The 25,329-nt window shown below is 37.5% G+C and overlaps 1 protein-coding gene across 4 annotated transcripts in view; it reads left to right on the top strand.

Annotated features, from left to right (window-relative positions):
* The window catches only part of cyth1b (cytohesin 1b), a 50,101-nt gene that overhangs the window by 18,007 nt on the left and 6,765 nt on the right, over positions 1-25,329 (top strand). For 2 of the 4 annotated variants that reach the window (XM_053640481.1, XM_053640479.1), the window contains 6 exons: positions 17,979-18,061; positions 21,800-21,864; positions 23,178-23,244; positions 23,523-23,641; positions 24,932-25,012; positions 25,188-25,300. In XM_053640481.1, the coding sequence (XP_053496456.1) occupies positions 17,979-18,061; positions 21,800-21,864; positions 23,178-23,244; positions 23,523-23,641; positions 24,932-25,012; positions 25,188-25,300 (528 nt within the window). Of the gene's footprint in view, positions 1-6,859; positions 10,220-12,914; positions 13,557-17,978; positions 18,062-21,799; positions 21,865-23,177; positions 23,245-23,522; positions 23,642-24,931; positions 25,013-25,187; positions 25,301-25,329 lie in introns of those variants that run through there. The other 2 variants (XM_053640482.1, XM_053640480.1) reach the window with 2 other exon arrangements.

Genomic DNA, 25,329 nt, shown 5'->3' on the forward strand with positions numbered 1-25,329 from the left:
GCCAAAGCACTGAACAATAAGCTCATAAACACACAGCCTCTGGAGCTCTGTTTCTGCCTCATGCTCCTTTCCAAACTGTAGGGGAGGTGGTCAGCATTCTGGTGCTGCTTCGGATGCTGTTTTATTCGGAATTAAATGAGGGTGTTTGTTTCCTTTTTCCTTCTTGTATCAGACAATCTCAAACTTTGCTGCAAACCAAACTCTGTTCATCACATGTGGCAGGTGTTTCTCATGCCAGTAAGGTTCAAGGGAATATAAAGCCATCACTAGTATATTGTTCATGCAATATTGCAATGCAGTCAGATTCCCAGTGGAATGCAGAAGGATTTGATGTCTGATTGATTCTGATTCTGATTCTTAGGCCCCATTTAATTTTCTCTTTCACTACTTCTCACAGTATATCACTGCTGGTTACCTTCCACAGTCACAGCCATTCTTTCTTTCATTATTTCATTCTTGTGTATTCTGCTTTGTGGTAGTAATACACTACAGGCTGTTTCAGTATTATTTTTGCATAATAATACTATTTTGGTCCAAATGAAGCTGAACAGAATATTTCCATGACATATGAAATCACCCTTGTTCTCTGCTCTCAACAAAGTTCGCAAAAATCTTCTAATGATAATTATAATGATAATCAAGTATACTTGCTTTATTAGAATGATACCGGATTTCTAAAACTTTCACAGATTTCTGGTATTGCACGCGAGTGTATGAGTGTGTACTGGCTTGTCTTGAATTTATGTTGCTCCTCATTTGGATATGCTGCAGTGAAAGAATCATGTAGCGAAAAAAAGGCTCCTATTCTACACTTTTTGAATTTTTGAATGCAGAAACCTATCAATTTTTAGGCATATATATATATATATATATATATATATCTATAAAAGTACCACAAAAGTAGAGATGCAGCAGGTAACCTAGTGGTTTATTTTGTCTAGAACAAATATCCTAAACCTAGTATATGTACAGTACGACCGATGAGCACTGCAGATGCTTCTCGGAATTGCTTTAACATAATAAAAGCATTCCTGTACTGTAAACTGTGGGAGTTAAGGACAACACTCTTAGTCTTTCTAAAAGACTCCTACTCTAGAAGTTTCAGAGAGAAGTGAGAAATGCTTCTCATGACTGATCTAATTTAACCTGTAACATCTGTTTGGGGTCTTCACCTTAACTGCTTTCTTCCTTGCAGCACAGCATGGGAGCAGAATGGTGAAGAGATTTGGTGCTAGCGTATGATTTTAGCATTGTCTGCATTATTATAACCTCCTAGATCACCAGCTTCAGTTAACCCAGAGCAAGATGTCACAAATATATTTGTGTTCCACTTAGAAATCACTGTTTCACTGCATTTAATATAAATTCAATCACACCTCCTTGTGCTTCATGTTACAGAGAGCAAAATGTTTGGATGAAGTACTTTTGCTGCCTTTTCACATTTAGTATGAGAGAGAAGGATGGACCAAATCAACTTTAATTGGAAGATTATTCACATGGCTGTTTGAAAGCATGGCAGCACTCCTTCCTTCTCTCTGCTTTGTTTTCTTCTACTGTGGTCTCACTATTTCTTATTCACCCCACTCTGGCCTCTCTCCTCTCTCATTTCAGCATGGCTTCTACATTGAGTGTTTTTTTTTTTTTTTGTTAGGCAAGAAGTAGAGAGAGGGAGCGATAGTGCTAGTGTGATGATGGCAAACTCAATCCAAAACAATCAGATTTCAAAATTTTCCTGCTTGTTCTTATGCATTTTATATAAAGTAGCATGTTTATATTGTTTATGTTTATATAAAGTAGCATAATGTTTATATTGTTACCTAGCGCTAATCTTCATGTGTGAAAAGTACACTTAAAGAATAAACTTCCCCTAGCAAATAGTATTTTTCAAACTAATACTGGACAACTGTATATTTAAAAAATATGGCTCCACTACCAATGTCTGTACTCAGAGTAAGGGATTTGAGTGAGAACAGTGTGTCCTGCACTTAGTTTGGCAGTTTTCTGGGTTTATTTAATTGTAGAGGCTTAGAATTTTACCTTCTACACAGGAGGTGGGTACATTTCTCGATCACCATAGTTACCACGGCCATTTAATAGAGTCTCCACCTCAGACGCCGACTCCCACGCATTTTATTACATTTGAAATCCTCTCAGAATATTGTGGTGGAGCTGTGTCACCAATCATAAATCTGCATATCTTCACATGGAGATATTTTCTCCCCAGCAATAGCTGGCCAATTTATAATCAATTACCTATCACACACAATGCCTCTACAATGCTATTACACTGTCAAGCTATTGGCGCTTTATACCTGCTTCAAAATGTGAATGAAAGCAGCCCAGAATAACAGGAGAGTATGGTCATGCTAACCTTGGTTAGGTATGTATAATTAACTGAAAAATGAATTGTCATAATTATGCTGAATATGCTATATCAATGATATTTTCAGTTTTATTTTTCACTTCTTGGTCACTTCACAATAAAAAAATACTTTATTTATGTGTTTTATTTATTTATTTATTTATTTTTAATATGAGCCTTGATCAAATACAGTGCTGTGAAAAAGTATTTGCCCCATACTGATTTCTTCTGTTTTTGTGTCTCTCTCATACTAAATAGATTCAGAAATTAACATAAAATCAAAGATAAAACAAAGGCAACCAGAGTAAACACAAAATACAGTTTTTAAATGATAATGTTATTTATTGTAGCAAAAAAGTTATCCAATACCAGCTGGGCCTGTGTGAAAATGTATTTGCCCCCTTAGTTTCTAATTCCCCAAATCTATGAAATGCATTCATAATGGGGTTCAGCTGGGCTAGACACATCCAGGCCTGATTACTGCATACCCTGTTCAATCATATCAACACTTAAATAGAACCTTTTCAACAGCATGAAGTTGGTTAAAAGATCTTACCCTGTAACACACTATGCCAAAATTGAAAGAAATTCCAGAAATGATGAGGAAGAAGGTGATTGAAATACATCAGGCTGGGAAGGGTTACAAAGCTATTTCAAAGGCTTTGGGACCTCAAAGGAGCACAGTGTGAGCCATTATCTCCAAATGGAAAAAACTCTGCACAGTAACGAACCTTCCAGAAGTGTCCAACCTTCCAAAATTCCTCCAAGAGCACAGCAATTACTCATCCAGGAAGTCACAAAAGACCCAAGGACAACATAAAAAGACCTACAGTCCTCTCGAATCAATAAAGGTCACAGTTCATGACTCCATTAAATGGCATCCATGGAATTGTGGCGAGGTGAAAACCGCTGCTAACCCAGAAGAACTAAGGCTCGTCTGAATTTTGCCAAAACACATCTTGATGATCCTCAAACCTTTTGGGAGAATGTTCTGTGGATTGATAAGTCGAATGTGGAACTGTTTGGAAGACAGGGTCCTGTTACATCTGGCGTAAACCAAACACTGAATTCCACAAAAAGAACATCATACCTATGGTCAAGGATGGGGGTGGAAGTGTGATGGTGTGGGGATGCTTTGCTGCTTCAGGGTCTGGGCAACTTGCAATAACTGAGTAAATGAATTCTGCTCTCTACCAGAGAATCCTAAAGTAGAATGTCCGGTATTCAGTCTGTAAGTTGAAACTCAATCGCAACTGGAATACACAGCAAGACAATGATCCAAAGCATAGGATCAGGTTCTAGTTCTAGAAGTAAGTGAAAATCTGATCTCGGAAGTGTATGGTTGCAGTTATTGCTGCTAAAGGTGACACAACCAGATTTTATGTTTTAGGGGCAATTAGTTTTTCACACTGGTGATAGGTGTTGGATAACTTTATTTTTTTAAAGTACAAATAAATAAATACAAATTGTGTATTGTGTATTTACTCAGGTTGCCTTTGTTTTATGTTGTATTTCGTGTGAAGATCTAAAACTATTTAGCATGAGATATGCACAAAAACAAGAAATCAGGATGGGGCAAATACTTTTTTTGTAGTAGCATTGTAGAGGCATTGTGTGTGGTAGGTAATTGATTATAAATTGGCCAGCTATTTCAGCAAATACTTTTTCACAGCAATGTATGCTCAGTGGAACCTATTCCAAGGACACATATTTGCTTTCAGGAGTCATGCTCAGGGTATTGTGAATTTCTTCAAGTCTTTACAACTGCAAGTCCATGTGGTTATAGTGATCTGTAGATCTTGAGTGTCATATTACAGTCAGCACACTGCATGCACTGATGTTTTCATTTGTAAGAAATTAGTAGGCATAGTAGTATATTTCACCATATTTTCCCCTCAAATTCACTGTTAATTTCTGATAACATCAGAAAGGGTCTGTTTTAAGGAAACAGAAATGACGGTATGATCAGGACTAGAATAGTAAATATAGTTCTATGACTTTTGCAGTCCAAATATAAAGTGCAGTGACATTGATATTTAAATGAATGCAGATATGCTTCTCATTCACATGCACACATCTGTTTAGCCACAGAACACTGAAACAGAAAGCCCAGTGTATTAGGTACACACACACACATACACACACACACACACACACACACACACACACACACACACACGCAAACACACACACACACACAGTGTGTATCTTGTTTTAATTCATGCATGGTATGTTGCTGATATGTATGTAGCTTACTGTCACAAAGACATTCATAATATTTCCTTCTCATATTATTCATCAAAACAGTGCATTATATCTAAAGCTTGTTTTGCCCTCATATTTTGTTGTTTATGGATAATTCCTTGAAAAAGTTTCACACATTTTAACAATAGCTGCGTTTACATGGACAACAATAATCCACTCTTAATCCGATTAAGACCATACTCTAATTAAGAAACTACCATGTAAACAGCAATTTTTACTTACCTTAATCTAATTAAGGTCATAATCGAAGTAAGCAATAATCTAATTAAGACAGGTGGAGTACTCCTGTTTTAGTCGCATTATGGACGTGTAGTAGTGACATGTAAACACCTTAATCACATTATGAACGTCGTGTGGGAGTTTTCACCGCATTTTGCGACAGGACACGATCACACACGGCCGTTTTACGTTTTACGGCGAACAAGAGAGTTCGGCTGTATCCCAAATCGTATACTTTCCTACTATAGGCCTGTAGTGGGGAAAAATACATGTATCTCGGCTACTATATAGACGGTAACTACATGATTTGGGACACACCCACCACTTCAAGCAGTTGTCTATTAGCACGTATAGCATGACAAATAATTAACTGCACTTAAAGCGTTCGTAAAAAAATAAATCAAAACACCCAAAACTGTATACAGTACCATAACGAAGACGAACTGTATGTTGATACTTGAAATTCTGGAGGGACGTCGGACGGCGTGGCGCGGTGACGTAATGACGCGGGCTGTTAATCTAATTATGCTCTAAAACATGTAAAACGGGAACATGACAGGAGTATTCTAAAAGCGACTCATGTAAACACCTTAATCACATTATTATCTTACTCAGATTAAGGTCAATAATTAGATTACTGCTGTCCATGTAAACGTAGTCAGTAGTGTTGCCCAAACAAATCTTTAACAAGACTTCTAATTCTGATGGTTATTAATTATTGACTGCCTTAATTGTGGCGGGTCTGTTGTTTATATCACAGCTCTGAAGTGAACGTCTGGAGAGAGTGTCATCTACTTGCCCAACACAAGAGAACCACAAATTCACTTAGATAAATTGGACAGTCACTGTAGACAAAAAAAATGTGTTTTAACAGTTGTGATGTGGCTGAAGAATTGCTAGAAAATGTATGGTCTAAAAAATTTAACCCAACAGCCTTAAATGTTACTATTTTATTTTGGTATTGAGTGGTATTTTATTCTTTTTTTGCTGAATGAATTCAGTTGTTTTTATGTCTGGAATCAGCACTCTTGACCTGAGGGAAAGCTTGCTCAGATACTTACTCACTGTTACTGAAACTGGAGGTGAAGGGAGAGAGGATATTAATGTTTCTATTCTGAGTTAATGGGCTGTAGTTGAGTTCTTTGCACTTTCCTGTGTTTCAGAGGAAATTTAGCAGATGTTCAGGCACATGCTGGCTCCTGTATTGCCTTTTATAGGGCTCGTGGTAGGGTGTCATCTAGCTTTCTCTGCTTTGGGAGTATTATGTTTGACGTAGTGTAAAGTATGAGATAAATTCGAGAGTACAGTTCAGTCCAAAAGTTTGCAAATCACTAGGACAAATTCTGTAGACTTTCCTTGCAAAAACAAAAAAACAAAACATGTGAAACTTGGTTTATGTTGTTTACAGCATAACCAGTAAACAACCAGCATAAACAAGTTGTTTACTTGTGAACAGCAGTAGCCAGATTTAACATTGTAATTGTTTAGAAAATGATTTCATTAATCAGACATGATGAGCTGCTGTTTTACCCTCTTTGTCAGTATGCCAATGTCACTTGATTTCGTCCTGGTGCTATAAATGGCAGAATATTCAAGTCTAGTTTGATGGAGAGTCTGAACCAATTTCCTATCATCATAAGAGGGATGTTCTTAATATTAAAAGAATAACACGTGCAATAAACAATATTTTGTGCAAAACATACAGAGACATTCTATAGTTTCATAAATGAAACCACCCAAACCACCAGTCCTAAAACAGCCCCAATGACCCAATTACAGAGGGTATCAGGTTTGTATGTCAGAAAACTCATCTGACCACACACAATGCCAGCTGTAGCCCTAATGTGACTTGCTGAAGCTCGCATAGTACGATATGCTCTCAGGAAAGGCTTCTTTCTTGCAATGCTTATTGATTTTGAAACTTGACAACCACAAGAATCATCTAAACTTTGTAAACCTTTGCCTTCTTTACCATCCTCCTCACTGTGTCAGGAGAGAGTAAACTCCTGGGTCCAGTTTTGTTATGGACCTAATTGTGCTTGATGTTATTTATAACTGCTTATGTTTTTTAATATACATTATCTGATTTGTGCAGGTCAATAACTGTCTGTCTTTTTTTTTTTTTTTGGGTTAACAGTTCTTTTGTTTTTCCCATGGTAATACATGACAAAGTGATGTTACGTGTGTGCAACCTCATATTTATGCCCCAGGAATCAGGACATGGTTAAAAGCAGTAAAGATTTTCTGGGAATGAGACCAAATGCATTAAGATGTTTTTGCCAATGACAGTTATTTTTCTTGAATTAAAAAAAATTCCTAATTAAAAAAATTTAAAAAGTTGCATCTCGAATTTTGGCATGCATGTGACTGAGAGAATATTTGAATTGTTATGTGCAATGTTTATTTTATACAATGATTTTTGCTTGTTTTTATGAAGGGTGCCAATAATCCTGGAGAGCATCATATGTAAATGTATATGACTGCACATTTAATTGTACTTACCTTTTAATTCTGTCAAATTTGTTAATATTTCACCTTTTGAAAGATCTACTCAGTTCATGGAAGTGATAATTTAAGTGAAATATTTGAAAGATAAAAAAGGCACATTGTAAAAGAAAGGGTCATCTATTCTTGATTTCAATTCAGACCTTTTCATTTGAAAATGGAATGAATGTAGTGGAATAACTGGTAAATAGTTGTAATAAATAATGGAGATTATTTATAGCATAATTTCGGCTCCAACTGCCACAATGGCAACATGGCCATTTAATATATTTGGGCATATTTCTTTGTTTAACTTTAAGCATGAATCAGAATTCTGATGTATAGCATGAGAGAGAGAGAGAGAGAGAGAGAGTGAGTGAGTGTTGGTCAACACAGCTACACACAAACTTTATTCATTTTAATTAAATTCTAGTTTTAGGATAGAACAGGGAAGCATTTATTGCCATGACAACAGTCTCATACCACAGCTGAGAAAGCAAACATTTTTTTTCTTATGTGTTTGACTGCATGCAGTGTGTATGACATTTAGAAATCTTTAACTCTTTAATATTTCAACTACTGGTGATTTTTGAGGCTTGTTAGATTGACAGAAACCAAAGCTAAAACCCAAAATGCAGGCTTGCTGTGAAAGGTTGCAATTAGTACATTTATTTTAGTAGCAGAACTACAGTTGTCATACCAGTTAGAAACAGTATGTGTTGGGGAAAAAGTGTTTGTAATTCTTCATAAGTGTTTTGCAAGCCTAAAATAAATCACAAATATAGAAAGGAATGTCACTATTAAGACATGAAATGAACACCTTATAGGGCATTTTGCTCCACAGTCATTTGTATGCCACACACTCTCAAGAGTTTCATAATCCCAGGTGCAAAAGTCAAGAGATGTAAAACGTTATAGAGTCTGACATCTACTGACCTTTTCGGGTACTGCATATTCTCGACTTTCTATAATGAGCTTTCTGTGTAGTCTAATTTTTGCTGTGAAGAGTCTCTCTGCTCCATGCCTGAAAGATATGGTACTGATTATCATCTCTCAGATTTGTGTCAAACTTGACCTTTTATTGATGCTAAAGGGGGGATTATGCAAGAGGGACTTATGCAAGAGATATATTTTTTTATTTTTTTATACTTGTGCTACTTAAATTCAGATATCAGTCATTGTGATATATCTAATAGAAATTTTATTTTATAACAGCCAGAGAAAACGGAAGAGAGAACTTATGTACTTATGTCAGTAGTTGAAGGCTAATCATTTTAGTTTCATGTAGGTCTTTAAAATTCTGTCTCTTTACAAATATGCTCTTTGTTATCCCATAAAAGTTTTCCCATAAAAGTCTCTGTTTTCATTTGTGCTAAGAATTCAACATTAAATAGTAATTTTTGTCACAAGATATTCGTTTAAGGGTAGAGTTATTTACTTTCTAGATGTTCTAGATAATAGGCAGCATGGTAATGGTGCACTGGGTAGCTTTGCTGTCTCATAGCTCTAGGGTCCCTAGTTTGATGCTGAGCTCAGGTTACTGTCGGTGTGGAGTTTTGCATGTTCCCCTGTGTTTGTGTGGGTTTCCGCTGGGTTCTCCAGTTTCCTCCTACTGTCCAATAACATCCAGATAGATGGATTGGCTACTTACCAACCCTGTCACTGTGTTTGTGCATGGTACACTGATACTCCCACCCTGTGCCCAGTGTTGCTAGGATTGGCTCCAGATCCATCAGAACGCTGACTGGGATAAAGTAGGTGCTGAAGATGAATGAATGAGAGTTCTAGATCATAATCATCATCACAGTAATAATAATAATAGTAACAGCAGCAACATATGTTCTTCATACTACTACCAGGGTAGAATGGTAGAGCCATCCATTCATCACTGCTTACTCCTTCTTCAGGGTCGCAGGGGAACTGGAGCCATCGGGCACAAGGCGGGGTACACCCTGGACAGGGTGCCAGTCCATCGCAGGGCACACACTCACACACCCATTCATACACTATAGACACTTTAGAGACGCCAATCAGGAAACCGGAGTACCCAGAGGAGACCCTGCAAGAGAACATGCAAGCTCCGCGCGCACACACATGGCACACATCGAACCCCGGACGGGTGAGGCGAACGTGCTAACCACTAAGCCACCATGTGCCCCAGAATGGTAGAACCATTACAGATAATAATAATAATAGTGCAAATAATATAGTTACTAGATAGTTACTATAGTGCTCACCATAAATATGTAACTAAATCTATTTACACCAAAAATTGAGAAAATTGTTTATGACTTATGACTTTCATTGAGTTGTTTTTTTATTTGTTTTTTTAGGTATAATATTTAAAAGAGTCTTGATTGCTATCTGTATCTTTCCATTTCTTGTATAAAGGCCTACAGGTGCCTAAATAGTCATTAGTGAAAACTGGTGCCTTTCTTTAAGAAAACGTTGAAATACTTTACTTCAGCCCGTGGACACGTGGAGAGGCACGTGACGATAGTGAAGCGTAAGTGAGTTGCGAATGGGGGAGGAGTTACGTTACATTGCGTGAGTGTGAGGTGCACAGGAGAACCCAGAGGGGGAGGGGCTTCTATAACTAAAGTCAGTGATTGGCTACTCAAAATGAAGGGCTGGTAAGCCCCGCCCCGCCTGTGAATTATGGCATGTTAGCACCTATATGTCGTGTGAATTTGTGGACGTTTTGAAGTGGTATTCTGAAGCTGCGATTGAAGAGATTGTATTGTTCTTTCGGTTAGAAGTGAGTGTAGGGAGAACAGTGTAGATTATAACCACCTCGGGTTTCTGAGAGTTCTCTCCGGTACTTATACAATATAAAGTACAAGTTTGAAGGAGTGTAAACAATGGTGCTGAAATCGGAAGATGGAGTCGGTAAGTGAGAGAGTCTTTCAGTTTATTTGTTTTTTTTTTTCCTTCAGCATTGTTTGATTTTAAGCTTTTTTGAGGAAATGTGTTAGCAGTTCATGTCTTAGATCACATGATTTCCTAGCTGTATTTTTGTCATGGCTCGGCTGTGTGAACATCTCTGAACATGCAACAAGTCCGTGTTGTTTTCTAATGCAAATGTGCTTGAGCTGGTTAGACAGTGGACGGGATTAATGAAGCCAGCTGACTGCCACTGCCGCACAACGGATTTACTTTCTTTCTTTTCGTTATCACACCAATTGTTATTAGCTAAACTTCAATAAAAGTCCACACACACTCAGCCTCTTGACCCACACTGAGCAGATGTTAGATAAGTTTATTGATGTGAATGACCTTAGGCTGACCTCTGGTACAGAATGCATTGCAGTGATAAATACAGCAGGTTAGACTGTATATTCACATTTTCAGTCACCGTGTTTAATATTGAGGTCATACCAGTTGGTTGGCTTTCTTTACTTAAAATAAATCTTACCAGTTGTATTTTAGTTTTATGCTATTTTGCTTGCCAAGCTTTCTGTTTTGGCTGTATTAAAAAGTTTTCAAAAATGTTTTAATCTGTGGAAAGAGTTGCCAAAGTACTTCAGATTGTAGAAAAGGTTCCAGTCCAATAATACCCCTAAAAAGGTCTGTATGAATAAAGATCCATGATTGTTTTACTATCTATTTCGTGCGGTATATTAAGATATCTAGGTCATCGGTTGGGATGGTTGACACCATCACATGTAATGCGCCCACTTGTAAATTTGCTATTTTTAAGTGTGCACTCGGATCTTTCTAGCTAACCCATAGACATTCTGCTAAAAGGGTTGCTATGGTGTGTCGGGGGAGAGAGAAAGCATTTTCCCATTTTCTTTCCCTCTAGTAGGATGGCTGGGTGATTGAAACTTATCTAGCAAATTTAGTCCAATGTGTGAATATGTGAACAACCTAATAAATTATAAACCGTGTCCTTTAAAGTGATTTCTTGTTCATTGTCTTTTGAGGTTCTGCTGGCACACTGGAACTGAAATGAAAATGTGGTTTAGTTCAGTGGTTGGGTGATTCACTCTCAGTTGCCATCACACAGTGTAAACAAATGCTGCTGCTTTTAGTCTTTTTCCCTCTAGTCCTCCATCCCTCTTTTAGTGATCTGTGCTTTGAATGTGTTGAGACAGAAGCTGCTCAGTGCAATATCACACAAACTTTATACCCTTCTGGTGTCAGCAGATACACTATTGCCAAATTTACTGCCAGAAGCCTAGACAATGCTGAATAGAAATGGTACAACCACTGTTTTATAGTATATCTGAAATGTTTGCATAATGTATACTCCTCTATATAGAAGTTCACTATGGGCAGTGTTTTTTACTAACCAGTTTAGTATGAAGGAAAGACCGTGTCAAAGATTCCACATTATTTAACCAGTATTATTCAGCAAATTATCAGTTCCTTGATTTGTTGAATTGTGTCATTACCCAGTGTCTTACACCATATAGCAACTATTAGTCACTTGGCTTATCACTTGCTTCACCTACATTCTGTATTTAGAAAAGGTTCAGTGAGAGACCAGAACAGAAGATGTTCAAGAATTATGTGGAGGAGACCAATGCTATTTCTGTTCAGTATCCTTTAGTACTTATTTATTTCAGGCCAGCTGGGGTTTACATTAAATTAGGCTTTACGAGCATTTTGCTGTCACTTGATCTCTATGAGAATAAAATCCTCCTAGTGAAAAAGCTTGTTCACTTGAGTGGAAGAAGACATGGTTCATTAAATAGGGATTCACCTCTAGCAGCAGTTAATTTTATATCCACATGCTTTGATTTCACGTTGTGCTTATCTTGATTAACTTTGACCCCACTAATCTACTAATCTCAGAAGCATGGCCCAGTAAGAATTGAGTGCAGGGTTGGGGTCACATCTTTATGGAGGAACTTATTATTATTACTGTTTTGCTGTGGCAAGGCACTTTTTCTGTTCCTCAGTCAACATTTACACAAAACAAACTAGTTAGCTGTTCACCACATCACATTTGACAGAAACCTGATTTTGTTCCTGATGCTGGCTCCACCACTTACTAAGATATTATAGGTTGTTTTTTCTCCTCTTTTTCTGTCACCTGAGTGCATGTGCATGTCTTTCACTGGCTGCTGTTTATTAGATAATGACCAAAACCATTTAATGCCAAGTAAACAAACTTGTTTCAAAAGGTCAGTATCATTGAAATTTAAATTGTATCCTACTAAAAGGAGCACTGGTCAGCTATGTAAAAACAGATGGGCTGCAGTTTTATTCTAGGGGTAGGTTATACCCAAAGCGGAAGTAACAAATGACATTAAATATAGTCTAGTGTACAGAATAATGCATAACAGAGCCATATTCTGTTTATAAAATGACTTCTTGAACCTTGATTCTATAGTTAGTTTGGTTGCAAACCAATGAGTTCAAGAAAATCTCCTCTCAATTATGTTTTTATTATAACTGAGAACATTTGTTCACTACTATTTTTCCGAATGTGGAATAACAGTTGTCATTTGTCATGTAAGCATCTTGTTTAATTTTAGGTATTATTTTATTAATGTGCACTGATTTCTAGCACAGGGTCAGGGCACAAACAGTATGCAGATTGTACATGTCTGATGCTGTCTGTTTGCATTTTCAGGCATAAAGAGTGAATTGGATAAGAGGAGATAATACATCTGGCTGAACACAAATACATCTATAAAGGACAGGCTTGTTTGCTCTGTTTTTAACTGAAACAGAAGAGATAAAAAGAAATCTGCAATGGACCCACCCTATCTATACAACTCTGGTACTGACACATTTCCTTTCTTTCTTGTCTTCTCCTGTGTGCCTCACCCTGGGCAGCTTCTCTCATTTCAGCTCTCCCTCCCAAAAACATTTCACGGTAAGTATACAGCATTACCACTAGGTGGAGCCGAGCGCGCTTCTGTCTGTGTGTTTCCTCTGGAGGAGAGGAGGGAGGACACTAGAGGAGGATTTATACCGATGAGTAGTTTTGCAGATATATTACAGAGAGTAAAGAGACTAGCTGTAGTACAGCTTTATTGCCTGCAGTGCCAACTTCCTGTACTCTCCTCCAGCATCTCCTTCCCATCATCCTCCTCCCTCTGGGATTGGGACAGCGGTTTGTTCTAGCATCAGCTTCTGAAAGATTGAATGGCTCAGTAGGGATTACTAAAAGACGTTGGGAGGTCCTGGTTGTGTTAGGGGGATGCTAATCCTGACCCTCAGATCCGAGTGGAAAGGCTGATTGGATCAAAGCTTACCATAAAGAATTAAAGTAAGTGTTCACCGCAGTCCTCACTCTAAGCAGAAGGACTTACTTAGGTGGATGTTCATTGTGGACAATATTTACTGAATACTTGAAGGCATTTTAAGATGTAAATACATTTTACTTTTCACTTATAGACCAGCACATATGTGCACACTTCCTCCATGTGCATTAGTTAAATGGTAACATTACATTGGGCTCTGGGGTCAAACCCAAGCACATTTTGTGCTTTGATAAGGCTTTTGTGTGTGTATCTCAATTGTGGTTTGTTGGTTCATTTCTACTGTTTGTTGGCTTTTCTCTTATCAGTGTATGTGCAGGGACCCTGGCTTCTCTGTCCTATGTTCGACAACAGCAGGTTGTTCGCATATTTGGTTTTCACTAAAATCAGAGAAGTAGTTGCTTTAGTGTGAAATTTGACATATCACAGTTCTGACTAGTTCATTGTTGGTATTTAAATTTTATTTTCCTTTTAACTATAAAATGATTCCATAAGACTAAAACATCATCTAATCCAAAGGTTTTTATAGATAATTATATTCCCAGGGACATTGGCTGGTGTATTGACTGTATACTGTGTTAAATTAGTAACATGTATGTAGTAGGCCTCGTACTGTACAGTACTTTTGTATATGTTTGTAAAGAATAGGCTGAACGTGAGACTTTGGTCATTATGGCAGCGATAAATGCTGCTTTTGTTTAGGGAATTAAAGACATTAATATTTTGCTACACGTTTGTACATCATAACTGAAGATATGTACAATTTTTAAGGTGTCATTATAGACCAAATAGGCCAAAGTCAAGATATACATCATTGCAGCATGGTTAGTCTTTTAACATGTTACGTTTTCAGTGAGAATACAGTCTTCTCTATTTATTTTAGTCTTGTTGCACTGGCCAAGTTCGGCTCACAAACACTTTTACTTATCCATGTATAATGGCATGAATCCTTAGGACCACTATAATCACAGCAAGTTAAAGCAGTTGTAGCATATTGTTGACTGTTTAGGACTACGGCTGTACAGTACACTGCTGGTACTGTCTGGAGAGGTACTGCTGTGGTGACTTTTAGCAGTGTCATTGCTTTTCTGAGCACACCAGTTTCATGTCTAGGCCTAGTCATCAAGGTAATGTATAAGATGGGCAAGACGAGGTGTGATATTTATTCTAGATATTTACACCTAAATATGTTAAACAGCTTAGAACATGGCAACTTTTGTTTGAACCTACCCATTTGTCAAGTGAACAAAAATATTGGAACACATGACTGACATTGTCCAGGTGTGCCCTGTTAGATAGATTGTTTCAACAATGAATTGCTCTGAATGTCTACTCTTGGTTTTAGACTTCAGTTTCACCTCTGAAGACTGCATTTGTTGTTAAGAAAAATAAACCAACATGAAGACCAGAGAGCTGTCTATGGGAGAAATGTAAGCCATTTTGAAGCTGAGAACAAAGGGAAAATCTAACCGAACCATTGCACAAGCATTTGGCCTTGCTGTTCCAATACTTTCATATCGACTGTATTTAGATATGGGGTTGCCAGTGGAATACAATTCGCATGCATTAAATGAAAGTAAATAAAAACACTTAGACAATATTTGTATATACCTATATTGGGTATTTAATCAAACTAAGTGGGGTGTTGTTTTTCGTTTGGGACCCACATCACTTTTTTAGCCTAAATCTGAAGATGAGCAAAATTGTAAACTTTTCCCTTATAGACATGGAATTTAACTGCTTCTGAATCTCCTTCTGGTAGCACCCAGACTGCATTCAATACACTGATGCATGAGCACAGCTTTCCACTGCTAAAAATACACAGAAATGTGGCTTACATAGGTCCTCACACACCACATGTGTTCACAGATTCTGTTGATTCTCTGGAGCACAACAGCATCTGTGTGGGAATGGGGCCTAGAGTAATCTGGTTTTGGCTAAATTTTCAGTCTGAGGTTAATAAATGGAAGTTAGAAAACTGGAGAGTCTGAATTCCAAATCCCACAATTACTGATATTTAAATTCTTGTAGCAGAACACTAGTTGATCTGGTAGTCTATTTCACGGTCCATCACACTCACAAACAGGCTGATATGTGACATTCTGCTACAGTTGGTGTTGCTTTAGATGGGCACATGGTGTTATATACCCAGGCAAAGCTGGTATTCATCCATACCCAGATTTTAGGATCTGTTAGCTTAGTAATTGCATAAATAACAGCATAAAATTGCATTTTATTTTGTGCTTCATGTGTAAAGCCTATTTCATGCTATTTTATCTGCATTTTCTGTGTGATATCAGATTCAGAATGTCTTCGAAAGCAACAAAAGCCTTTGGTAGATGAGGTTCTGAAATACAGTGCCTTCAAGAATTATTGAAAACTTTTCAGTAAAACAAAAACTCTTATGTTTAAATAAACACTACAGACAATCTTAACATTTTCTTCTCAAACAACATGAGAGAGTATTTTTTGTTCTATAGTAGGAAGAAATCATTCTTATCAAATGTTGTTAGTTTCCAGGACAATCCTGTTATTCAAGTTATGTACAAAATGTATAGAATTATAATTTTCATAATGATTTTTTTGTACATTTATAATTCTCCAAGCTTGTGGAGATGAAATAAGTTTTAAATAGGGTAGTATCAGTAGGCTCTGTCATGACAAGCAGTTATTGTTGTACAATAAGACATCTTTGCTGTGTAATGGATGCATATAATTTCAGTTATCTCTGTGCTCCATAGATTAGTTTAGTGGGGTAGTTTGAGATGTTGGGGGTAGGGTTGGGTGGTATGTGAGTTTCTCTAGTTCTTTCTTCACTGACTTGTAAGGCAATGTTAGCTAGTGTGTTACCATGGTGATTAGCACCAAGTTGTGGAGGAATGTGCTTGTGTGAATAGTAAACTGGTATTTTGTTAGAGGGGGCCATGAAGGCTGACTCAGGAATTTTTACAGATGAATTGTAAATGATGAATCCCACACACATGGTTGGCATGGATGACTGAAATTCTGAGACACCTTATCTTTCTGTTCTGAGTGTAAAAAGAATCAATTAGTCTTGTTGCCCACCAGAACAATCATGATTTACATGAATTTGCATGCATGGGTTCAGCTTCCGTAGTATGAGCCAGAATATTTTAGCAATATCAGTTATACTGAATAAGAAGGCTGGTTGCCATAGGTAATCACAGGCATGCTGATGTTCAGTATAACCTCACAATTGCAGGTGCGATATTGTTTTTATACTACAGTTCTATAAACAAGAAATGAATATTGAGTAACTGACAGTTTGGATACAAAATGGGCAAATGTATTGTTTTTTTTTTGTTTTTTGTTTTTTTTAAATGTAAGCTGCACTCACTTTATAGCCCGCCAGCTAGCTGGCTAGTTAGCTCACATTGATTTGTACATTACAACCATTAAAGGTGCTTCAATTTAACTTGGATTCCTAGTTTTCATATTTTTAATTCAAAAGTTGTCTCCTGATGTCACTAACGCTATTGTAGTAACAATTTCGAACTAGGAAGTGGAATTTTATGTGGCGAGCAGACATGTGGAGTGATGTACAGAGTGAAAGGTCACAGTGTGGTTGCACTAAACATGAATGTGGAATGCTGCACGACCACTCAGATTAGTGGACCAGAACTAACTGTTGTACAAGACAAGATATGACAAATGTTAAATCGTGATTGTACATTTGCCATTGTCGTAACACTTATGTCTTTTTGCCATTTTTCTGGCTATATTTGGAGGTGCTGGCACTAAGCCCAGTACTGGATAATACCTTATCAGCAGAGCAGTTTAGGTGGATGACTACAGCCTGCTTATGCCTTTATGGATTGTACAGTTGCATTCCCTCAGTAGTCAGTACAATAGTTCAGAGCTCTTGATCGTTGTAATTGGCTCGAATAAGAATGGCAAGCCATCTTTATTTACTTTGAATTCCCTGAAATATGTGAATTTAATTGTTCTTTTTCAGTCTAAGAATGCCTCCCTGTATTTCAGTTCCAATAAATAGCCTATGATTTTCATGAAACAGCATACATTTCCATTTGTGCTGTATAAGAAAAATTTGGTGTTCATCAAACACCTACCTTATGATGTCACCGTTTCTTTGTGGTATTGATTGCCTGAGAAAGAAGACACTGAGTATGTGAGCTGGGTCCCAGGAAAATTACCTATATTTTTCTTTTTCTATCTAGCTTTCCTTTAGTTACTCTGTCTGTATGGTCTTTTAAAAGGTTTGATAGCTAGTGTATGACTGTGTGCACCTGTCCATTTACTGTGTATCTAAGAGAAACACAGGCTTTGCGATGCACATTCTTGTCCACATTTCAAAAGTTAAGCATGGAGCCAGTTACACTGTTTGTTTGGTTACCACCATAATTCTCTCGTAATCAACACACTCATAATTCTCTTATCCCTTCACCCAGTGCCAGATGACCTGACGCCAGAGGAGAAGCAGGAGCTGGAGAATATACGGCGCCGAAAGCAGGAGCTGCTTGAGGACATCCAGGTGAGGATTCTCTTTACCTGTTCTAAAATATCCTCTGCAGCAGGAAGCTTTATGTACACTGACAGAAGCAGTATGCTCTTATGATCTTATTTTCACCTCAGTTCTCTCTTAGCAGCTTTCTCTACCCTTGCATCTGTACTATTTAAAGACCAAGCCATATAGAGTTTTTTGTCTCTTTTCCCAACTCCAGTGGACACATTTCCATTGACTTTTTTTTTTGCAGCCTGTGTTGCTAATCAGAAGTCAATATATTTTTTCTTATCTATATCATGTCAACAGTAAGTAGTGACCTAGCTTAGGACTACATCTTGTTTTAAATATTTTAATGTTCCTCTTACAAATCAATCAAAACTCTCTGTAAGTCTTATTTGTTGGATGACATTTATTTGTCAGTCAAATTAGGAAATGTAATTAGGGTGCGTGGATGAAGGTTCGTTTAGGGAGATTTTGCTCTGTATTAAAATATCAGATGTCAGTTTAAAGTTTCCGAGTTAATATCACAAATCCCATTGCGGCAAATGTGTGCTTTTGGCAAGTGGTGCAAAGGAAAGTGGCACTTCCATTGAAAAGTGGGTGGGACACACTTCCATCACTCAGAAGACGACAGTATGAGGTGAGATCTTGAGAGGAATGTGTACTATGGAGCAGATGGTGTTTCAAATTCAGTTACACTGATTGTATTACCCACTGACAATGCTCATCATTAATCCTTCATCTGTGTAGATCATTTAACGTGATCAGTTGAGGAACATGTTAATACAGTTTTGTTTGTTTATCTTTTATGCTTGCATGCTGGCTGTCCTGAGTTCCATTTGCAGTTATTTAGCATTATTTGAATGCCCCTTTGCACTGAATGCTATTCTTCCATATGCATGCTGAATAGGACAGCGACATCTCAAATGATAAATGTGCTTTCTGGAGCGTTACATTATACTTTAATGCACTCATTAATGGGAAAACACTTTTTCCTTTAGACAGTAAGATTGATTGATTGTGTTTTTTTTTTTTTTTTGTTACATTTATGGCATTTTGGCAGACACCATTATCCAGAGTGACTTACATTTATCTCATTTATACATTTGAGCAGTTGATTAAGGGCCTTGCAGTGGTAGCTTGGTAGTGCTGGGGTTTGAACTCACGACCTTCCGATCAGTAGCCTAACATGTTAACCACTGAAACTACCACTGCCCTGTTCACCTCTTCTGGTCACCTCTTTCCCCTTTACTCTGTTTTCCTTGGCTTGCACTTTCACATTGTTTTATTGTTACCACAACATTGCCCTCATATCACTGCTCACATGTCTGTGTTCCCGGCATCATTGGGCAACATCACGGAAATATTTGAGGAATTGTACTGGTGTAACAGCTGATACATTTTTTTTAAAATATTGTGTTATTTATAACAACTCTCTGGGAATCACATGAAGTCTTGTGATGAGCTATATATGGTTAGATTGTATCCTAGTATTGTCGGAGATATTGTTCAGTAGAACAGTGTCAGCTCTGTGTATGTTGCTCTGGCATTTAAATGGTGTATTGTAAGGTAAAAAACAGGTCAGAGCACTAGAGTGAAGTCAGACCTTCAGGCTGAGCTTTTCCAGACTACTGCTAGAACTTTACATGCGCTTAACTGATAAGCCTTGTGATGTGATCTTGTTCGGCTGAAGTCATGGGAATGTCAACTCCACGTTTACTTCAACACAGTGTTAGAAATAAGACATGAATGAGCATTAGCTCTGCAGCTGTTCCACTGTGAGTGTGTCTTGATGATGCAGCACATCAACTACATCAAAATGCTCATAACTTGCAGTCCTAACTGATGGACCATGCTAGGCATCCAACTATTGTCGTTACTATCAAATAGTACTCAAATATCCTATTCAACTTTTGAAACTCGAATATTTAAAGATATAGACACATCCATAATTTAAGGTATTACTGTGTTCTATTCAGCAACAGTTAAAAGCTCAGATCAGATGGGACGAGCTTCAGTCATCTCTACACTCTCAGCACTGTAATTTATTTTTTTTTTTTCTTTTCATACAGCAAAGCTGATAGGATTTGTAATACATTATGTGTATTTGGTCCGTAATCATAAAGACTGTCCCTGACTAATCTCACGACTCCTCTTCACAATATCCTCATACTGAACATCATTTCAACACACTTAGTACTGTTTGACTTTGTTCTTCTACAACTGTTTACTGTAATGATTTATAATTCCACTATTCAGTGTCACCTAGAAGAGGGTGAGTTATCTTCTGAGTCTGGTTCCTCTCAGGTTGCTTCATCACGTCATCTCGGGGAGTTTTTCTTTGCCACTGTCGCCTCTGACTTGCTTATCAGGGATCTAAATCTACATCTGGACTTCTGTTAAGCTGCTTTTTGATGGCTTATTAATAAAAGCGCTATAAAACTGAATGTGTCTCTTATGCAGTGTTTTTATTAGGAAGACAGAGCAGTGGAATTTACCCAGTTTGTCTCTGTGGCATAGACAATCTGAAGGGTGAGCATTATAGAAGAAAATCTGAGCATAAAGTGGTAAAGACAGATGGACAAATGCAAATGGAAAATGGACAGCTCATTGTTGCCATTCTGAGACACTCATTGCCTAGAAACTCTGACACAGAACATTGTTAACCTGCTCTTTTTTGTTCTGTCTCAGCAACACTAGACCTTTCCTTCAGCAGTTACATCTACTTATCTTCTCCCTCCAGAGCAAAACAGGCTGAAACGTTCAGCGGTCAACTGACCCTGTCCAGTTCATCACTGATTGTATGAGATTTGGGGTTCATGATGCATGTGTTGTTTCACCAATTTGTGAAGCTTGTTTTTATGTTATTTGGTCTTTTTTGACTGTTGCTGTGTAAATATGGGTTTTAACATTATTAATAAAATCAGCTTAAGATACCTTATTTTCTAATTGCACTCCCTCCACAATGTCATGTGTTTGTGTGTGTGTGTGGTCTTTGTCCTTTCAAACAGGAAGCCTTTATAATTCAGATGTATCATATACTTTATGGTACTGCACATAGCTATAGACATGACCTACTGCACATGACCCTGAAGCAAGGTTGTCTGGAAGGACACACACGAACGCACGCACAGAAAGGAGTGGAAAGTGGACGGGCAAATGCGTGTGTGTGTGTGTGTGTGTGTGTGTGTGTGTGTGTGTGTCCTGGATGGCTTTGTTGTACGAGTAGTATTGATCTATGTCTGAGCTGCTGGAAGATGATGAATTGCTAATGCAGTACAGTTATATGATAGCAGCCACAGACACACGATTACAATTTCCCACACCTACAAGCTGTACACAAGCGCACATTCAGGTGATATTTTCCCGCATTTATGTAAGTGGGTGACTTGCAAATGGAGGGGCTGCAGCATGACTCTGAGCCTGCTGCCCTTCCCATCAGATACTGTATCACAAGCTACTCATTAGAGATGAAAGCATTACTCATTTGAACATTCTTTCTCATGCACCTCATTTTTCTTTCCAGTCCTTTTTGTCTTCCCCTAGCTTATGTGTTCATACCATTCCTGTTGCATGCTTGGGCCAGACTGGGGCGCATATGGTGAAATGTCTGAATAATATGGAAATCATTGTTGCAATGGACTGATACCTTTCCAGCATTCCTTGTCAAATTAAAAACATGAGAAGGCAAGTCTCTTATTGACTGCTCCATGTTTGGCTAATCACTCGCTTCACTCTCTTCTTTCTCTCCTCTTTCACTTTTAGCGGCTCAAGGATGAGATAGCAGAAGTGACGAATGAGATTGAGAATCTGGGCTCCACCGAAGAAAGGTTTGTCTGTTTGTCTGTCTGTCTGTCTGTCTGTCTGTCTGTCTTTCCTTAAAACAATGGGTCTGATGGACATTAAGTAACAAACTAAAGCACAAGAAGAGATCCTCTGAAACTGAAAATACATACGCTTGCATATAGAGATAGCACTCTGTTAAACACATGTAAACACACACCTGCATTTAAGCATTAAATCAGGTATTCAACTAAAATTTATGAACATCCAGTTACATAGAATTCTTTAGTTACAAAGGTCTGGATAAACAACAGAGATGAATGGTGACAACAGTTACCTTTAATGCTTAAACGTTAATGATTAGTCTTACTGTATTTAAAAGTCTCCTGAAACACACACCACCCATCTCAGTCATAAGACCATTAGAGTCCAGGATTTACTGTTTCACTGAATATACTCTATACATCATGTCGTAAATTTAGCATTGTAATGTGAATACATTATATTCACACATTGCATGCTATAATGTCTCATCTGGTCAGTAGGGTATAAGTGAAATATGATCCCACAGGATTCAGTATATATAGAAATATGAGACTGCATCATAATGCCTGCTTATAGAGTTTTGGAGATGTGTAGGTTAATATATGGTTCCTGAGACTTTGTTATATTTGGCTGCTGATTCTGTAGTTTGTATATTTTAATATTTGTAGGTCCAGTGTGTAATTCAGTTTATATTCAATATAGACATTTTCACATTTTATTTAACATTTTTATAATGAGCATTCTTTTTTTTTCTTTTTTTTAAACCATTCTTATGATTTGTTTTCACAGTAGGAATTTAGAGTTCATGTGGTTTAATCGGCACTTATTTAGTCTAACTACTACTTTTACTGAAATTATGCCAGAATTGTAATAGTGAATATAAATACCAAGGACTGGTTTATATGAAGGGTGGAAAAGAAGTATTTTAATAAATGTAATGATTTAATTTTCCTGAATCCCTGCTTCAGTTCTGGCTTTTATTCTCATTGCTACTTCCCCATTTCCCTTTTCTCTATGGAGTATTTTATTATAGTAATATAGTAGCTGATGCATTGTGGAAGAAACCTCTCTTAATATATAATGTACTGCCCACTGCTCAGGGGGAATACTCCTAATCTGCTAATGCACTGAGATCTTGAGGTTATTAATGGTGTAATTAGGGTGCTGTTACATACATAGTGTGTTAGGAAGGTGCATTCTTTAACAGGTTCATGCTTCCATGCCTCTCTGCTCTTTACTGATTGTCTCAGTACCTAATAGAATGAGTTTTAGGAATGTATCTCTGATAAAACTCCAACACATTTTATTTTCACAGGAAAAACATGCAAAGGAATAAACAGGTGGCCATGGGCCGAAAGAAATTCAACATGGATCCCAAAAAGGTATACAGCATGTCTGTGTTCATTTAATTATATTTATTGTATTTTCCTTGGACCTTGTGATGGTCATTTTGAATTTAAGGTCTATAGTAATTGCCTTTCCATATGATTTTGTGTGTGTGTGTGTGTGTGTGTGTGTGTGTGTGTGTGTGTGTGTGTGTGTGTTGAAATTTTACTTTTTTTCATTCTACATTCACATACATAACCTCACATGCAAACCTCAATAGAGTTAAGAAATGGAGCAGGACATCCATAAATGTTACTGAGCTGTCTCTTCACAGGGGATCCAGTTCCTCATAGAGAATGACCTGCTGAAGAACACCTGTGAGGATATCGCTCAGTTCCTTTATAAGGGTGAGGGCCTCAACAAGACTGCCATTGGAGATTATCTAGGCGAAAGGTAAGAATTACATGATTTCTTAACTGAATTGATCTGGTTGTGAAATACAGCAGCGCTGTCAGTCTCCCCCAAGTGTTCGTCTTTCTTTCAGGTTTACAACAAAATTGAACCGAACCACCATCTCAGTGTACAGTGTCTCACTCTAACAGCTGTGAATGTAGTCAGCATGTCATAGTGCGTCATTCTTCATTAGATATGTCCTCCTTGATATCGTAGTATCAAAATTAATTATATTAACCTTGCTTTCTATGTCAAGCACAGGTGAGTTAAATTAACATGTTTTTAAAGACAGACGTACAATGCTAAACACAAAAAAGCTACATTATCAGCTGGTCTGCAATCCATAAACTTCATCATTTGTTTTATGAAAACATTTAATCATGAAATTCTATTAGTCTATTCCTATTTGCATAGTTACTGGTGGGAAAATAAAAATGTATTTCATGGGAGCAGACCGAGAGAGCAGATACTGTATTCATTGATTGGTGGTGATATCAGCTCTGCAGTTCCTGGACTCTGTGCCCAATGGAGAATGACATCATCTGTCTTATGTATATCCACGCTAAACACCCTTCAGTCTGGCAAAAGTAATGATCTATTTTATTCAGGATAGCACATGCACATACCGCACAGTCATGTGTATATTGGATATATGTATAGTGATATGGATGTAAATCTGTAATCAGCACCAGGTTAATGAAGCTGGAGTCACAGTAGTTGAGACTTTTTAACCCCCAGTTAGTACGCTGGAAACTCTCTGAAGTCCATCCCCCTCTTTTCATCCATTACTTCCATTTCTCTTTCTGTTCCCATGGGTATTGGTGAGCAAGCGCACACACCATAGTTACGCTATAATCCTGACCTGTGGAGACACGATGAAGAAGATGGGGGGGTATGCGCTGTTAAATGGAAGCATTCTCTCCATGTAGACTTAATGTGTTCATTTGACATATCGTCAGTATTGACCTACTTGGAGGGCCATTTGGGAAGGTGTTGGTTACATACAAATTACCTTTTTTTTCTTCTTTTTTTTAAAAAATTAAAATAAGAAATCCATCTGTGAGCAGCATTAAGATAATTGCATAAAAAACAACTTGCTAGTTTATTGCTGTTCATTTTTGTAGTATAGAGTTAAATATTTTGAGGACATGTATAGAAATGACCTAAAACAGATCTTGAACTTTTTATTTCACGTTGGCTTGTGGTGCCTAGTGCAATCATCTTATATTTAGTCAACATCCATTATTGGAGTAATTATTTAAATCATATTCTTCATCCTCTTGCTTCCAGAGATGAGTTCAATATTGAGGTTCTTCATGCTTTTGTGGAGCTTCATGAATTCACAGATCTCAACCTGGTCCAGGCACTCAGGTAAAATATGAAAAAGTAGGAGTAATAATAATTGATTATTATTGTTATGTGTAAAGCATCAAACATGAGACCTTAGAATTAGGATGTTAATTGGATACACGTGATGAATAAACTGCCATTTTTGTTGCTTTGCTACTGTATCGTTATGTGTATTTTCCGTCCTTGTACCATGAAGACAATTCTTGTGGAGTTTCCGGTTACCTGGTGAAGCCCAGAAGATAGACCGCATGATGGAGGCTTTTGCACAGCGCTACTGTCAGTGCAACCCTGGTGTTTTTCAGTCCACAGGTAAGTCTAAGCTTGTTTCATAGCAATTG

Source organism: Ictalurus furcatus, chromosome 13, assembly GCF_023375685.1.
Source record: "Ictalurus furcatus strain D&B chromosome 13, Billie_1.0, whole genome shotgun sequence".
Lineage (NCBI taxonomy): Eukaryota > Metazoa > Chordata > Actinopteri > Siluriformes > Ictaluridae > Ictalurus > Ictalurus furcatus.